The sequence below is a fragment of the Cydia pomonella genome, chromosome 3, assembly GCF_033807575.1.
Source record: "Cydia pomonella isolate Wapato2018A chromosome 3, ilCydPomo1, whole genome shotgun sequence".
NCBI lineage: Eukaryota > Metazoa > Arthropoda > Insecta > Lepidoptera > Tortricidae > Cydia > Cydia pomonella.
Genome location: NC_084705.1, coordinates 16,403,817 through 16,423,358, shown reverse-complemented (window position 1 = coordinate 16,423,358; position 19,542 = coordinate 16,403,817). Strand labels below are relative to the sequence as shown.

Here is a 19,542-nt window from a genome sequence, read left to right as displayed (position 1 = left end):
GTGTTTAGAGTTTTATGAATAATTTGTGATATGTAATTATGCGCGCTGATCATAACGTGCTCCACGGGTAAATTTTAATTAAATTTAATAACCAGCATCGTTAATTTCATAAGCAATCAGTAAAATTGCCGCACTATAATAACTACAAAGTACTCATTAATTATTCATTTATCGAACGTAATGAACGTGAACGCTACAAACCTCAGTAGTGTCCTAATCCGTCATTTTGACTTAGGTACATATGTAAGAAAGGTAAAATACATACCTTAATTAAAGGGCCTTATATTAAATACCTGTAAAGTATCAAGAATAAGGTTTTTAACCCACCAAATCGCCAAAATTATGCTACAAGATACAAGTTCAACCCTTTTGTCGACTTTCGTTTTCACGCGCGCACGCCGGTTCAACGCTCTCGATATAAACCTTTTGCCAAACAAAACCAGTTCGCTATTCATTCAATGGATCATTGAGTCTAGATCCATTCATTCGTTCAACCCATTAGGTGTTATGCTAATGTGACGAAACAGAAACTATTGTCTGGTACTAGGACAAATTACTAATACGGCTTACATATTACGGATCGTGATGGAGAGATAGAGATCCTTATTTGCGTACCAGGCCGCGTAGCCAACGTTCCAATTGTTAACGCTCCGTAGCGTAGTGTAGTCAACTCTCTCTATCACTCTTCCTCATTAGTGCGACTGTGACAGTTGCGTTTCGTTCGCCACGGAGCGCGAACGATAGGCACGTTGGCTACGCGGGCATGTCATACTCGTATTTGTGTTTGGATTTACCTAAATAGTATTTAATTAGTAGTACCAGCATATTATAAGTATACACATATGTTTAAAGTAAAGGAAAAATGTAATTTTCACCTCCGGCAGGACTCGAACCTAAATTAATTTGTAATAACGTTCGCAGATCTTTCTGTTTGATAAAAACATAGTTTATTATTGACGAGTCACTTAAAATATGTGATCTTTCATTATACGCGGGTAATACCGAAAATCTCTGGATTGAGCCACTGAGAGATATTTTAATGTGAAAATATCGATAGAATTATCGACCTCAGTTAACGACGCCTACCTCACCCTACAGTTTTAGCCCGACACATGGGCATTTACGTATCTTTACACCGTGTTTTTACGAAGTATTTCAATGTGTGATATATATCAAAACGAGAATGGGTTGTTTTTATCAAAATGTGCGTGTGTAATGGCATACATCTTTTTTGCATTTGTGAGTGATATATTGCATGTGTTAGTTCCTCACCTCCCTGCAAAATATCCACTTGTGTTGTTAAATAATTATAACATTGTTAATTAGTATGTGGCCAAATTGGGGATACAAATTTGTATGTAAACAAACCGCACAAAAAACGTTTACGCTGCGTTGGGTTTCAAGCTCTTTTTATTTCAAACGTTAGTTGCCGTCCGATACGGATCCAGTCCTCTGGCGTCAAACAATAATAATCTTACTAGTAATGATCCGGCGGTTGAATCTCAAGTGGTAAATTATTAGTAGATACATTAAATGTGAATTAGGTAAATAAACTCTAACTAGGTTTAAAAGCCGATTACCTGTATTAAGAGCATTTATAAACAAGCGCGAGTGTTTTTTTGCGTTACACGATGTATGTTTTAGACAGAAGTCGGATGTGCAATCATAAATGCTTTTAATTTTTAATTTGTTTTAATTACATTATATATATAATTGTAATGTTGTTGTAGTGGCAATTATAATAAGCATTTTCTGTAAAGAAAGTACAACTCCACCATTAAGCCTTAAAAATACAAATTTTATAATTAGAAATGTTATTTTGTTACTGTCTGACACTTTAAGCAGACGAAAGGGACACTAACCTAGCAGATGCTGCTATTGCCTGTATCATGGGACGCGCGCAGAGGCAGCATCAGATAGGATGTAAGGACTATTGAGAGTTGATGGAATCTAAAATGAACTAGGTTATCGAGTGAAAGCGATGGACTGGGCTATGGGATAAAAATCGGTCGTTTGCTTAGTAGAATAGTAAGTATTTTTGTTGTTTATTATCAGGTACAGTTAGTAAGTAAAAGTCAGGAAAATTATTGTGACAAGTACGCAAATAAATTTGCCCTTGCCGGGATTCGAACACAAAGCCTTCGTAGCTTCGTAGGCAAATTTACTACCGATTACTTTAGGAGACTGCCGATTAAACTAACGACACTATGTTTTTTTTTTTTATTAAAGTTCCAATTAATTTCAAAATTTCGCAGAGTTCCATGTTTACTTACTGCTAAAGTCATGAATGGCTTAATTACAGCAAGGGTTCGGACTTATTAAACTAATTTATGTAACAAAGCAAATATGTTTACAAAATATAGTCGTAATTATTTGATATGAAATAATTTTTAACTTTACTTTGTAGAAAAACACACTGTTAAAGTTTCTGAGATACAGTTTGCTGACTACAGAGAGGGAGGTAGATACATTGGCTGCATCTTAGCTTTTTTTTTTCATTTATTTAGGAGCTTTTTCGATTAACCGAATATGTCGCCTCGTTAAAAGAAGAGTTAATTAACAGAGTTAATATAATTATTTTGGAGGCAACCCTGTTATCTAAACTGAATACCAGCACCTTGCAAGTTACGTAACAGTGCTCGGTTCTACATGCTGTACCTTTAGTATAATTCTATCCTTAGCTAACTTCTTTATCCTTTACCATTGATTTAGTGCGTCGCTGACAGAGTTGTACCACATATAATTCGACATTAATTGTCAATTTTTTTACGCGTAAGCAGTTTCATCTCTGTTGGCGAGTATTTTGCAATAAACCTCATGCTTCAACCGCACCCTTTAATTACTACTCGTCCGCATATCTTACCGAAATATGGCAAACTGCCACAAAGAGCTCGTCAGTTTCCGGTAGGTGTCCACTTTCTCCCGATGGTCCCACGGCCCGGTCGCCCCAAAATGCAGCCAACCCGTTGGGCAGGAACGCCCACTATTCGGTGATTGAAGCATGCACAGGCTTTACTTTCGCGGCCAATTAAGCTTGCAGGGGTGCGCACAGCGGGAGCTTTTAACAAGCTGAATGGCATTTTTTTCAACTGTTTATTTTTCGAGTGGGGCTCGCTCAATTTTATCTTTGAGGTTAACAAGCAGTTGAACGACGTATTAGCTCGTGAAAGGTACCAAGTCATGTTAATTAACTTATTCATGATAAAACAAATTGAAAAAAGTCTACTTCTCAAAAGAAATTTAAATTTCGCTTGATGAGAAAATGACATAATAGGTACCTACCTACGAGTTATCAAAAATTGCAAGAGCATCAAAGAGCAGCCCGCGTATCCAACATGCCAATCGTTAACGCTCCGTAGTGTAGCGTGGTCATCTCTATCTATCACTCTTCCATATTAGTGTGACTGTGACATTCGTTCGCTACGGAGCGTTAAGATGGAAAAATAGCTTTGCGATCCTACCGAAACAACGGTATTTTTTCTATGAAATTTCATTTTAGGGAGAAATTTTTTTCCACTGAGTAAATCTTAACAAATCACTTTGATTTTGATGTCGATCGGTTCAGCATAATATATTCCAGGTTAATAGGTCTAATAGGGTTTTCTTTTTTGAAATATGTTTGTTTTTGTTTTGCAAATTTTGGAAAAAAGGCTGATTGAACTCACAACCCTCGGCCTAGCCGCGCCTACGAAACATAATTTTACCATTTCGATAAGTAGAAATAACCAGTCAGTCAGTTCTGAATTAGAATGTTTATTCGGACGTTTTCAATATAAGTGAGGAGGTAAGTATTGATTTATTTGGGACGAGAAAAGCAATTAACTAACTCTGCTTCTATTGATGAGAAAATTATTTATTACGTTTAGTGACTTTCAATCATATTATTCTTTAGAAATCATTCTAAGAAGCAGGTAATTAAAAGTCTGGATTCTTGATAAAAATCATAAAAAATAAGCAACATTTTGAGGCAAGTCAATCTTTTTATCACACTTGCTCGAATAATGGTCTCATTTCATTTATTTATGTTCTTTATTGGACAAACAACAGAAGTAAGTGCAATAAGAGTATAAATGATAAGTTAGACTATTCAATTGCACGTCGCACCTACCTCCTAAAAACACATAATATCGATAAGGTAATGCTACAGTAAACTAAGCTAAACTTAACGCACTCTAGCGACTAAGGGGGTACCGAAATAGAACTGTACCTAAACTACAAATGAAAAAAAAATGATACGATTGATAACAAACTAAGGTTTTAAGAATAACTGCAATACAAAGCGACTTTTAATTTAGATAATTGACAGTTTTTTATAATTATATTTTTTCTGTAAGAGTGATAGACAGCATTTTAGAAACCCGTTTTTCATATTTGCCTGCATCAGCCCATCACCTGCTGGAATTATTAATGTTTTTTGGCTGTTTCATTCTTCTCTTTTAATACACTTTTGATTTTAGCCCAATAATAGTTGAGAGAACGGCACTCCAGGACGTTTGGTGATCTTGCTCTGCTCTTCGATAATTATCAAATGTGATTTTTGTACGAAGGAAATTTTATGCATTTCGACTTGGCCTGGAATTAAATAACGCAAATTTTCGATTACTTTAGCTATCCTAAACTTTGTACATACGAAGAACTGAACTGACTTTCGTCGTAGTTCGTTCCACTTTAACGGCCTATGTACCCCATATGTTTTTACGACAAATATGACAGGCATGCTTCGTTTTCGCAAATTGTATTCGTTAGTAATTTCTGACGGTCACTTGTTCCTAGAGGTCTGGCCTCCATTCAAAAGACAACATACTAAATTAGTTATTTATCATGAAATGCACGAAGCTTCGAAGTAATTTTTAGTGTTTCGAAATCAAGCATATAGGATGTTACGAATTTTCTTGCTATTTGGAAAAGACCAATTTTCAGTGATCTCTTCTATTTACCGGCATAACGTTGCTTAGGTTAAAATCTTTATATTGGAATATATAATATAATAATGAAAATTATTATCGCGGTAAGAAAGTCGTAGTCATCTTGGATAGAAACAAAATTACAGCCGTTTGAAATTTACAGTTTTTTATCGGTACAGGCCTTAAAAGAGTTAGAAGGCAATGAAACAAATTGCAACAAACTTACTCTGCTTGTACTGAAAATGTCTGCGGCCGTGAACAGTTTATTGTATGAATTGCAAACGCGGCGCAAAAGTGCGCGTATCCCAGCGCGTTTGAGCAAATCGGGACGGCGAACAAGGCATTAGAGCGTCGAGCGGGCGGTACTGCGTGAGGGGACCCTAAAGCATATGTTGTCAGCAGCTCCAGGCAGTCGTACTTATGACACCAACAGTGTCGTAAGTACGACAGATGTTGTGGAGAACCAACATATCAGAACACTTGACTCGAGGGAGGGTAAATGACAGTAGGACATACGTTTACCAGGCGTCTATGAGTAGCCCGAAAGAAATTTTTTTGGACCATTTCAATTGCTTTCGAATACATACTTGGAATAAAATGGGTTCCAAACAATTCAGGCATATTCCAAATGCGGTCTAACAAGAGCTATGTATAATAGAATGTACGTGGATGATTTTTTAAACAGTTTTCCTGTTCCTAATACAAATCCTAACATTTTGTATGCTTTAGAGGTAATTCGTTCAATATGACTCAATTTGCGTTCGATGCTGCGGCTTTCGGGAATTAACCCCCTCTTATGCAAAATGTATCTTACCTCCCTCGTTGCACAATGCTACTATTCATTACAAGACATTATACAACGCTTAGTATTAAATAACATCAGACCCGTTAAAAAATGCTTTTAGATTTTAGACGCGTGAGACTTCACTGATTTTAATCATAATTCACCACTTTTATTTTATCTTAAAAAACGTTGACAAACATGCCTATTTGTATGTGTTTAACAAAAAGCGTGTCACACTGAAGGACAAGCTAGCATTGACCTAGTATAGAATTTACATTGTGTGTACTTTCCCTAGAACTTTCGTTGTAACCCGAGCCGGATGGCAACTCATGTTTTTATGTTTTTGTTTGCAGCTGAACGATGCGGCTGCGACGCGGACTGGCTGGCGTCCTCCTCATATTACACTTGGTGAGACAAAGTTTAAACACAACTTGTGTTCGTCTGGGCGAAAGGCTTTGGCTGATTTTGAGAAGCTGAATTACCTACATATAACATATTACATTTGACATATTGATACACAGTAAAACCTAGTTCACTGGGACCTAGATGGGAAACCTCAATAATTGCAACCAAACCCTTGGTACCGAAAGGCCTCTATAATAATTGAAATTACGGATATTTTTAAATGAGATCCAAACTTTAGTATTTGGCTTAATTTGGTCTCTATAATTATATTATTATATTATTATTGAACGAAGGGGGTCTCTATTGTTTCCCATAAAGTATTGTTTGTCCGCATTTTCGTTAGTCATAATTTGTTTTTTCTTAGAAGCGCATAACTTTTCAAGATTACCTAACCTAACCTATCTATGGGATTAACCTTACAAAAAAGATAAGATAAAAAGATAATCTGACTATCATTACATTATGACTTTCAATAATTATGTCAAACAAAGGAATCCGGAACAAAATACATCAATACCCTCAAATTAAGGAATGAAATAATGCTGAAAAGATCAGTTTTTTAGTCCTTTTTAGGGTTCCGTAGCCAAATGACAAAAAACGGAACCCTTATAGATTCGTCATGTCCGTCTGTCTGTCCATTTATGTCACAGCCACTGTTTTCCGAAACTATAAGAGCTATACTGTTCAAACTTGGTAAGTAGATGTATTCTATGAACCGCATTAATTATTACCTCTACTATTGAAACAGCGGTGGCAGCATGGTTCCATTTTTTTTATCACTTGTCACTATGCCCGTCACTTTCGCACTTACATACTTGTTAGAACGTGACAGGCATGGTGACAAATGATAAAGAGCCGACCATCTTAGTCCTACAGGTCGTATTTATGACCTCTCTAATTGGAATAATTATTAATAGGAGACAAATACATATGTTTAACCTTTCGGGTGGCAGCGCCTCCGGTTGAACGGTAGGAGAAATGGCTCGGCCATTTTTTTTAAATATGTCTTTCGTGGCAGAGGCCGGGAGCCGGACACCGCCATAATTGGCGGGAAACGGTTCTGTCATATCAAGCCCTTGAGTGGCAGAGACCGTCTCCAGGCCTCTGTGCGAGGCAGTATTTCGCGCCTAAAATAAAAACAAACAAACTTGCAAGATGCATTCGTCAAAATACAAGGATGGTATTCCCTAACGATTGAATTCCCGCGTAAAACATAGTTTGTTAGAAATGGCGGGATGTCGCCGACTGTCGAGCCGCGAACATTCAAACGGAATACGCAGTGATAAAATGTGAAATAAACGGTGTATTGTAAGGAGTAAAAAAAGGGTTTAATGTGTAAATCAATGGTTTTGTTTTGTCATAAAGCCTGTTTTTTCGTATTTTTATACATGAAAGTAGAAAATTTTGGTAATATGAGATTAGAACAAGTCTATCATAATTCACATAAATATAATTGAATTCATTGGTATACAATCAAATAAGCCATTTTATTCTGAATTCAATGATATATAGTTTATATATATCACTTCAAATTTTTTTTTGGGAAATGGTCATATTTCTAACACGTGCCAAATTCGCGATGATTACCCGAGGAGACCCCGCCACCTGGCATAGGTATATTTTTCCAAAATGGCCGCGCCACTTAACCCACCGTTCAATCTTAGGCGCAGTTAATCGGCTTGTTATGTATGTCCGTCTCCCGGCTCCTGCCACGCACCGTAGAGACCGGGAGCCGGACAATGCCACTCTAGGGTTTAAACACAATATAGAATTTGGGCCAAAATAGATGTTTCGAGAGATTTCTTTACTTTTTATATTTATTCAGAATAATTATAATGTCTATCATTGCTGCAGTGAAATTTTCACGATAATTACATTATTTATGCCGATATTTAAAAAAACACAACAACCCTACAATAACTGCGTTACTTTGCCTTATATTTTATTAGAAAAAAAAATGCTGGAAGAGCATTCGTTAGTGGTAAAACCCAAACGATTATAAGAAAATATTTAAACTACTAATTAACGTAGTATAAGAGTAGTATAGATAGACCAGAAAACCAGAATATAAGACTGTTAACGAGAACCTCTTCAATTTTTTTTTTAATAATCTGGATATTTGGTACGACCCTAGTACGACCGGCTTAAATTTAAAACCTGCTGATACCTTAAGGTCTAAGTTATTCGGGTTTCACTGTATATATTTAATTTTGTTGTGGATCCCAAAATACAGGCTAGTTTGGAACCAATTAGACAATCTGTGTAATCCTGCAATTAATAATATATTCTTATTCTTTTAAACATTTTTAAAATTGGTCGGTTGTTTGGATCGATCCGCTTTTTAACTAGTTTTTTTACTTTTACAAGTGAACTGTTGACCAAATTCCAAAAAGTTGCAATTACGAATTACGCCTATTTGATTTGATTTCGTTTCTTTATATTGTTGGCGTTTGGTATCTAATAGAGGCAGAGAGTATAGAGGCGGTTTTCCTCAAATGATTTGATGTGGTTAAAGATGGTAGACCGCCAAGTTGATCTGTCTGTACAAGCTCCTCCCAGTGCTCAGGCTCGATGTTGCAAGCGTTCAGGTGTCGCTTGAGCACGTCCTTATAATATTACGCAGATGCTGACCGCCGTGCTTCCGCTTGCCTTCCACCAATTCTACCGAATAGAATACGGTGTTGGGCAACTGTCGGTCATTTATACGGAGGGATTACTATAAGATGAATGTGTACCATTCATAAAATTTAAAGAACTTATTAAAATACGTTTTCCACTAATAATCCAGTAACTTAAAAGATTAGTGTTTGCGTCAAATCTGGTAGTAGTTCTGATTTTTTGTGGGTTTGTTTATTATGTTGGCACAATGAATAATCCAAGTTTGAGACCTCGAGCGCCAAACGCAACTCTGTCAAAAATTGAAAAAAAACGCGATTTTTTTTTAGATTTGGGCGATCATAACCCTAGGACTAGTTTTTGATAGTACCTTCACAAAGTATGTTTAAAGTAGACTAAATTTGCTACAATACAAGACTAGAATTGTCTGCAATACGAGACTGTAGACCTAATAGTTAACGAGATCAAGCCTTCCAAAGTTTATCATTTTACTTGAATTACTGAGAGTAAGCAAGTGCAGTGAGTATGCACTTTTGTCTCAGGCGATGCCGCTTGGCACGATTGTTCATTAGGTCATACAAAGCTGATTTGGCCCGGTATCCACGAGATCTTACTGTACCTACAGTTTATTATTATTACTAAAGTCGTCAAAGTTACTGGATTACAAAGTATGGTTGCCTTTTTGTAATAGAAGGACCTGCGTAACTTATGAATATTGATTGTAACATTTGCAACTAATATTCAGTCCATATACATTAACATCATAAATGCGAAAGTAACTCTGTCTGTCTGTCTGTCAACTTTCACATTTAACCCCTGAACTAATTTAGATGAAATTTGATATTGACATACTTTGAGGCCGAGGAATGGACATAGGATAGTTTTTATTTATTTATAATCATCATCATTCCACTCAGACGAATTCGCGGGCACAAGCTAGTATGAGGATAATAATGTATCTAGGCGCATTTATTATCTTTTTTCGCTACTTTGTACTTTTTTTTATTTATTTTTTTATTAGCCTATTTGTGTGTCCCACTGCTGGGCAAAGGCCTCCCCTCTAGCTTTCCAATCCTCCCTGTGCTGAGCAAGGTCCCGCCAGTCCCGCTGAAACGCATCCAAGTCGTCCCGCCATCTCTTTCTCGGTCTACCTCTGCCACGACTACACCGGGGATGCCAGCTAGTGGCTATTCTAGCCCATCTGTCATCATTCATCCGGCAGACATGTCCAGCCCAGTCCCACTTAAGCCTGGCGGTCTTCATCCCAACATCGACGACACGGGTTTTGGAGCGAAGCTCTGTGTTCCTCACCCTGTCAGATCTTCGGATACCCAGGATACTCCGCTCCATTGCCCTTTGACAAACCTTGAGCCGTGATTTTTGCGCCTCAGTTAATGACCAGGTTTGGGCACCATAAGTGAGGATGGGTAAGATGCATATGTCGACGAGCTTGCGCTTTAGTGCAATTGGGAGTTTACCTTTCATGAGTTCCTTCATAGACCAAAAGCTCCGCCAGGCGTTTTCGATCCTTCTATCAATCTCCTTGTCCTGGCGATCTGTGAAGGAGACTATCTGGCCTAGATAAGTATACTCGTCGACATATTGCAAAATGTTCCCATCCACCGTCACCCCGTGCTTCTTGCTGTTGGTCATTAACTGGGTTTTAGATTGGTTCATCGTCAGACCAACCTCAAGGCTTGCGTCGCTAAGTTCTTGTAGCATACATTGCAGTTCAATTGCCGATGTTGAGAAGTGTACGATGTCGTCCGCGAATCGAAGGTTTGTCAACCTCCTATCGCCGCCCTCGATACCCTTTGTCTCCCAAGAGGCCGCCAGTTTTTTGAAAACTTCCTCCAAGCAGCTGGTGAACAATTTAGGAGAGAGCGGGTAACCCTGCTTTACTCCCTTAAGGATTTTAAATTTAGGGCCTGGTGCGTGCAGCTTGATGCTGGCCGTACTATTCTTGTATATCCGTCCTATGATAGTTGCACATAGCACTTTGTACTATGACAGTTATATTCAGATAAACTGCCTGCCAGACAGACATGTTTTAAACGTAATCCCTATCTTATCTTGTGGCAGGTCACGTCTTCGATATGTACTTTAATAAAAATGCCAAAGCCTTTCACTCGTTTTGATTAAAGTGATGTAGTACTTGGTGGATGGTCACGTTTCATCGTTTTGTATAGAAGACCAAGTTTAAAGTAATTGAAAAATATTAGATTAGTCTGTTTTATTTTTAATCCGTCCGCGTTTGTAAAAATGAGTTAGTAATCGTAAATTCGGTTAAATTCTCAGTGCAGTCAATGAAATAAGCCGTTTTGTGAACCAAATATTTCTTTCGGCAGGGTTGGTCATTAGGACCCAAGGATTGATTTAAGAAGTGGAGCCTTAAATTTTTTTGATATACTTAAATTTTTCGGAGAGGGTGGGGGGCTCTCAACTTTATCTTGATATCTAAACCACAGATCAAACACAAGACCAAATTTGGCATCGGTTTCGTATAAGTCGGGGATGCCGAATTCATTTACATACATTGACACCATCCCAAAGTAAAATTATATAAAATATAAAAAAATAACCTTGTTTTTAAATTCCTCTTCACTCTTAACCCACTGAACCGATATAGTTGAATTGGTACAGAAATAATTTGAATCCCAGAAAAGGACCTAGGGTAGTTTTAATCCCAAAAATCTTCCCTATAAGGGTTTGAATGATGTGTTGGTGGAAGGTTGTATTGCGAATCAATAACCGCCGATTTAGATGAAATTTACCTATAATTAATATATAAGGTTTAAGGTTTTAAGACATTTATTCTCATAAAGATAATAAATACATCACTGACATGAGAACATATTTAGAAAATACATATTTACATCTACTTTCGTCGTCCCAACATAACAAAAAAAAAGAAGACACAAATGTTATTAGGTTTAAATCACATCACATATAATTTTAAAAACCAAGGAAACCTAAATAATTAATCTTCAACACACTCCTACATCTTCACTTCCATACATTTCATAACTTTATGAATAAGCTCAAATTATTAAATTTCTCCTTCTTTTCTGTTAGAATATTTTTAAAATAACTTCAAAAATACTTAGGGTCCTTTTGTTTCATATGATATTTGTCTTGCATTATTATTATATTATTATTAATCAAACAACAATATCCATAAAACAATTTATGTATTTTTTCAGCTTGAATTTGCCTAGCAATAAACAATAAATTAGAATGTTCATGTCAAATGTACTGACTGATTGACTACACAGATGGTGCAAAAATGGTAGCGGTATCTTAGACTTTATTCGGAAATTCCTTATCAATTAAGATTTAATTATTGATTATCTTCAATTCGGAGTTAAATAGAACACCGGTGTCTATGAGAAATCAATTTATTAAAAATAATACCGGTGTCCTTGAGATATCAATTTATTATAAATAACACCGGTGTCTTTAAGAAATTAACTTAAGTGGCGCTCAGGAATATACCCTTGAAATGATAATATTAAATGAAAACTGTGTATAAGAGTAGGTATCTCATATACCTATGAATAACAAAGCATAACATAATTTATAAATAAATATTAGGTAGCTACTACTATAAGTACCAGTAAAGGTCAATCATGGACATCATGAGATATCAACTCTAATAAGCCTAGAGCTACAGTGATTATATTTCTGAAGACAATGTTAAAATTAAAAAGGTAGGTGTAGAGTATAAGAATGTAAACACAAACGATTGGTGGGTCACTGCCCGGGGGCCTACCTACACAATCACCGCCAATCAACAGATTGCATTATGAATTTAGTTTGGTCACGTTTGCTACTTCTTATGAATACGTAAGTGGCCCATCTTTTTATATAATAAAGCTGGCTGCATTGATCGCTTTAATATTCTTACATGGTACAAGTATATTTGTTTTTCACAAATTATTAGATACGTTTATACACAAGGTCACTCAACGCAAGTATCAATATTTTAGCAAATATATGTACTCCCAATAAACATTAAGCTATGTGTAAACGGCCCCAATGAAAGGGCCAGTCACACTTATGCCTATGCCCCACCTACCCGTATTGACCTTACGTACCTATTAGTAAACACATTATTATATCAAACCTGTGTCAAAAAAGTAAAAAGCCACCCAAGGTGAAACAGAACGTAGGTTGTACAGTCAGCATAAAAAGTAGCAGATCAAACAAGGTTTCAAAAGTATTTACCATTTTGAAACAGTTTAACAAAATGTGGTGGTTATATATGCAGAACAATTAAGACGGTAAAAGAAGTACTTTTGAATGTAAATTTTAGAGATTTATCTATATTTAGCACATAAATAGCCTAGATAAGAAAAAAGGATTATTTTTATCCCAGAATGCATTCGCTAGGGGGATGAAATAAAGGTTGCAAATTTTTACGGAGTATTAAGGGGGAAAGGGTGCTAGGCAGTTTCCATGCCTGAAATAATCGTTTCATGTTATTTCGAATTTTTAATAGCATAACTGGTTAACGTTAATAATCAAAAATTCAATGAAATCAAGAATAATTTTACCGTGACTATCATATTTATGTTAGTGTTGCAAGCTATTTTATTATGTTTGCAACTTTTCTCCCCCTGTCGTGCTGACCTGAATACCACGGTCCGCTGACATTCCCTTACTAATTTAGTACGCTAAATTTAACGTAATACCAACTAATGAAGGTTAAGGCTTTATGTATTAGGGAGTAATTCTCTCTTATTGACTTTTATTTTCAAAGTTTAAGGAACATTCCCCGATGTGCTCGCAAACTTCTTAAATCAGTTTTTAATATTTCTAATAAATACAAAATTTGTTAAGGAGCACGACTCACCGAAGGTTTCGTGTCATCTTTGAAAGTTATACGAAATTATCGTTTAATTAAAAAAATATTTAAGTATTGCTTTTATTTTTCGCAAATTATTCATGTTTTTACCTTTTTAGGAAAACGGTAAAAAAATTAAGTTTCTTTCGAACCCATCATATTGCATGATGAGAGAAAATTTCAAATTCCTCACTCAGTATGCTAAAACTACGTTTTAAGTATTGTGTGTGTGTTTAAGGAGGCTAGCTCGAGGGCATTGATTCTTATGATTTACTTACAACATTACTTTTTAATTTACCTATTTATTGATATAACTTATTTCCTCGCATTGACAATATGTTGTTTTAATTTTTTGCTGAATCTTGATCCAAAATCATCGTTCAAAAACACAACACGTAAGTAGAGCGTACTCACCGCATGAAAGTTAATGATTTTTAATCGAGACACTTACCGCTTATGGTGCACTCCATCTCGCTTGTGCCGACTATTTTCACAAGTTGCAATAATGTTTAACATCAATTTTATTGGACACCGCTTTTCTAAATAAGACACGAAAGTATTGCCTGAGTTTTCTTGGATTTCTCTAACAAGACTAAAAGTTTGTATTTTCCCGGACTTTTACATTTCGTCAATTAGAAACTAATCAATCGTCATTTTCTTAACCATCATTAAATTCCCTATAAGCTGTTAAACTACGAGTTACTTATATTTATTTATACTGTATTAACCAGTTATTATCTTGAATTTAATATTTTAAAACGAACTTAGTTACTCAGTATATATATGTATATATTTTTTTTTTGTTTTGCATACAATTTTCAACAAAGCCGTCTTTGACGTCTCTCGCTCAAAATAAAGAAAATAATGTTCAATTCATCACTCTCATTTAATTTTAAATTATCTCTTAATGTTAGCAGGGCACAGAGGGAATGCAAATGACCAGGATTCACTACACTTGTAATAGTCGCAAGATGCTTGAATTATTTCAAGGGATCATCTTTCTTGACAAGTTTATTTTTAGAACCATAATGAGCGCTTTCGTTGAAATAATTTGATTAAAACCAGCGCCTGCTCTGTCGGTGCTCCCGTTTTGTAGATAAGTTTAGATTATCTCTTTGTAGATAAATCGAGATAGACTTATCTACAAAACGGACCTAGATAGGTGACTTCTGTTTGTGACAATAAAATCTGGCTTTTGTTCTGACTACCTCAGGCACCTTTGTTGTCATCTGTGACATGCCTGCCAAGTTGTATTTTGTTTTAACATAGGTAGTAAAATATGCACTCAATCATTAGACACTTTCCTATTTTGAACAGCAAATACCAGAACCACGTGCTTGACAGTAAATTAAATGAATTGAACGAATTGTTACGTTAGGTAAATGAGAAGTGCGACTAATAAATTGGTTAAAAGAAAATATAAAGTATTTACTTTTGTGTTTATGGGAAACCGATAGGTATCCGATAATAAATTAAGAGTAGGTATACAATTTGGTGGTTATTACAGCCTACTCTGCCTTTTCTGATAGTGGTTGTCTTTTTTACCATTGTTTAACACATTGTGTGACAGGTGTTAGACAGCGGTATGGAATTACTGTTTTTCCAAGCCCGACAATATTTGGTATGGTAATGTTGAGCAAATTCATGGCCAATTATTGGATTTAAATATTTATGCTTTCGAATTCCAAACAAGTTTAAATTAATTGCCCACTTAGCTTTGAACTAGGGTAACAAAAAGCATAAACAACCGTAGGGTGGATCGAGGAAGCAGACTCATAGAATCTAATACGGTGACCGGGTAAACAGTCCAAATATGGGCACGCGCGACCCACTGCGCTGACGGACGCTGCGGCAAGTTCCGTCTGTGTCCACTCTTTACCCGCTTTGCCCTGTGGAAAGTAAGAAGGTGCTTGAACTGTTTCTATTTACTAACATTGTAGACACCATTTATTAACGCTTTTACTTTAAAAATTTTGTTTCCAGTTAACGACCATCAAACAAAATACTGTCTTCGCTAAAGGTGGTCCTGAGTACAAATTTCAGTTAATAAATTAGTGAAAATTGTCTCTGTATTTTAAGAGGGAAGTATACCACTTGATCTACCTTACAAAAAGAGAAAACGTTTTTCCACTTCAAAATATTTTCCATTCTCCATGATTTTTAGTATGTATTGACACAATTAAAAACTAGGTTTATAAGCTTTCCTTTCTTTCAAAATTTGCAAAACAAAAAAATAATTGTAACAAAAGCGAAACGAAAAAATATAGAAAAAATACCGTTATTTCGCTAGGATCGCAAAGCTTCGCTTTTAATATTGTATTTTTCTTGTGATATAACTCGTAGGTGGTCCATAGATATTTCCAATGTGACCCATGTTTAGTTTCTTAGTGAATCATGTCCCTGCCTACGAAGCTGATGGTCCCGGGTTCAAATCCTGGTAAGGGCATTTATTCGTGTGATGAACATGGATATTTGTTCCCGAGTCATGGCTGTTTTCTGTGTATTTAAGTATTTATAAATATTTATATATTATATATCGTTGTCGAAGTACCCTCAACACGAGCCTTATTGAGCTTACTGTGGGACTCAGTCAATTTGTGTAATAATGTCCTGTAATATTTATTTATTTATTTATTTAATTATGTCCCAATGTTTGCCTTGTCTATTATAACAGTCGAAAGAGCGGCTCGATTAATGTGGAAAATGGGGCTTACAACTGCAATTGAATCGACAAACGGCCATAGTGCCAATACCTGACGTCGACAGTCATTCAGACAGACATTCTAATGGCCCCCTGTGATATTTTTACCTAATAAATCAGCTGAAACTATACTTTCTATCTCTATCTTAAGTTGCCATTTATATATTGTATATGTGTAAGTATAAATATATATATATATATATATTGTATTATATTATATTGTATATTTATTAGTATATTAGGTATTGTTTTAATACTTATATAAGTAGTATGTGTGTTTGTATTTAAGTCTCCATATTTAGCTCCTTGCACTACCTGTTGACTTTTGTATGAGTTCGAAATTTCCTGCTACCTAAAGGTTGTCTGGAAGAGATCGCTTTTTAGCGATAAGGCCGCCTGTTGTTACCTGGTTCTATTTTCCATTAAAATTCATTTGTAGTTTTACATGTATGTGTTTTTTGTATTAACTGTACATATGGTTTATGATTTTTCATGACCTGGGTACTTTGTTAACCATTGATAATTTTATAACTTTATATTATGTGACTATGTACCTATATGTGGATCAACTTATTAGTGCAGTAATTTCTTCTCATTGTCTATAAGACAATTTTGACACAGTTTATTAGATGAAATGTTGTACTAACATGTTTTAAGAGCCCTTAATCCTTGGAGCGTTCTCCGATTTCACGAAATAACGCTCGATAGATGGCGTTGGCGCTCGGTACGCGAGCGCCGGCAACGCGACGCGCGTTTCAATGCAGACTATAATAATCTTGATAGTTTTCAATATAATTTCAAGCAACATTAATTTTAGTGTTATATGATATCATATGGGCACTCTTTATTTTATTTTATATGCACAGTAGTTTTTTTTATGTACACTACTACTAAGTGTACAGACTACAGAGTGTACTATAACCCTTGCTCTTTATTCTGTCTCTTTCACACCAATGGAAAATGAAGAAGTTAGTAAATGACTGCAGGTATAAATAAAGTATATTAGTGCGATAGAGAGACAGATAGTGTTTCGTTGTCGTATCGTAAACGATTGGCATGTTGGCCACACACTTGCTTGGTGCCTAGCCAAAATACCAATCGTTTGCGTATATTAGTGCGATAGAGAGACAGTAGTGTTTCGTTGTCGTATCGTAAACGATTGGCATGTTGGCTACGCACCCATGATACCTAGCCAAGAAGCCAATCGATTGCGCATATTAGTGCGATAGAGAGACAGATAGTGTTTCCTTGTCGTATCGTAAACGTTTGGCATGTTGGCTACGCACCCATGCTGCCCAGCCAAGATGCCAATCGTTTGTGCATATTAGTACGAGAGAGAGACAGATAGTGTTTCGTTGTCGTATCGATTGGCATGGTGGCTACGCACCCATGCTGCCTAGTCAAGATGCCAATCGTTTGCGCACATTAGTGCTATAGAGTTTCAGTGTTATTTGAAATCACGTTAGGGTTTGTATTATTATTTATGACCCGAATGAAGTCCATCCAGGTTCTTATGATGGAGTCAGAAGTTGGTCACCAGAACTCCTAATCTGCTATAATGAGTAGATTAGGAGTTCTGGTGACCAACTCCTGACTCCATCATGAGAACTTGGACTTCATCCGGGTCAAAAATAATAATGCAAATGCAAACCCTAACGTAATTTCAAGTAAAAATGCGTTTTTCAGAAAATCGCAGCCAAATAACACTAGACCCTACTCATAGTGTTGTGTTCCTGCCGGTGAGTAAGGTTGCCAGAGCTCAACGAGGGGCGGGAGGGGGTTAGAGTCGGCAACGCGCATGTAACTCCTCTGGAGTTGCAGGCGTACATAGGCTACGGATACTGCTTACCATCAGGCGGGCCGTAAGCTTGTTTGCCACCGACGTAGTATAAAAAAAAGGACCACTGAAAATCCATCAATAAGCGAGAGTCTGTTAAGCATAGTGTAAAAAATGAACTTTTATTAAGATTTTCTAATCGCAGTATATAGCACGAATGCCTGACAATCGAGCACAGGTCCGTCCTCTAAGCGCGCTCCGCGCGGACTGAGAGCGGGGCGTCGCTGCTGCGTGATTTATACGTGTTTTAAAAAAATATAAATTTACGGCAATGTAGGTCCCATAGTTATGATTTTTTTTTTATAGGTTAACATAAAGTTACAGTTTGCTATAATATTATTTTTAAAGCAAAATATGCGTGCAATTTGCGGAAAATAAATATAATAAAACCTTGTTTTCGCCAAAAAAATTAAGAAAACTCGGAAGGTATTTTATCAGTTTTTTCAAATGAATCTTCGATTGTTAATCATTCCAGCCCCTCGTACGAGATATGTTGAATCAAATTGTAGTCATTCATGTACCAAATGATTCTTGTTTACAGCAAAATTGAGAACCGAAACGCCACATCTCACTGCAAAATTTGGAAAAGACTCCCAAAAAAACTCATTAAAAAAGAGGTTTAAAAGAGAAAATGAAAATTTGAATTGTTGGAGCCGCTAGTTTAGGAAACGATTATTTAAGTACGTTACCAGTTTTTGAATAAATATTAATAGTTACGTCGTAATCTTGAATGAAAAAGGAAGCATTTTACAAAATACGCTCGTCTGTAGGAATAAGGACTCTTAATATACGGCGCATTATGGAAATAGATAAGATAAGATAAAAGATAAAAAATGTTTATTGCCACAACTACCAAAGATACAAAAATAGCTTACCTAGCTTACCTACCACAAAAATTCATGTTTGGTAAAATAGGTATGTATACCATACTTACTTTAAAATCAGGGTTTTTATAGCTACCTAGAGAGGAGGGCAAAGACTGGCAAGGAAATTTTGATTAATCCTATTTATGCATTATTTTCACCTTCTAGAAAACAAACTTTAGTTTGGGAATGGTTCAATATGTGCAAACATTGTCTTCAAATGTCTATCTTTTTATTTATTCAAAAGTAACTCTTCAGCGTTTATATTCATAGCTATTACGTTCGTGTCATTTGCGATAACGCAATTATTTTTTTCTTAATAATTATTGAAGTGTCTAAACATGTCAATCGATATCGACTAAATATCTAAGATGACACAAATAGTAAGAGGCACGTATAGCAAAATACCCGAGTCGATTTACGACAATAGTAGTGAAGAGTAAAAGCCGGCTTTCCCGGCGGTCGGTCACCGCGCGACCTACAGCGACGACATACATTGAACTTGAAATCCTGCTCAGTATTGTAGCGACCGACAAATGGCCATTTTACCATCTTTGAAAAAATTAAGGTGAAAATAGAAAACTCT

General features: G+C 36.0%; 1 protein-coding gene across 1 annotated transcript in view; it reads left to right on the top strand.

Annotated features, from left to right (window-relative positions):
• LOC133516167 (uncharacterized) overlaps positions 1 to 19,542 on the top strand; it is a 60,872-nt gene that overhangs the window by 29,192 nt on the left and 12,138 nt on the right. Inside the window, exon 2 of the mRNA XM_061848948.1 lies at positions 6,042 to 6,096. Coding sequence (XP_061704932.1) covers positions 6,049 to 6,096 — 48 coding nt within the window. The 5' untranslated portion in view covers positions 6,042 to 6,048. The remainder of the gene's footprint in view (positions 1 to 6,041; positions 6,097 to 19,542) is intronic.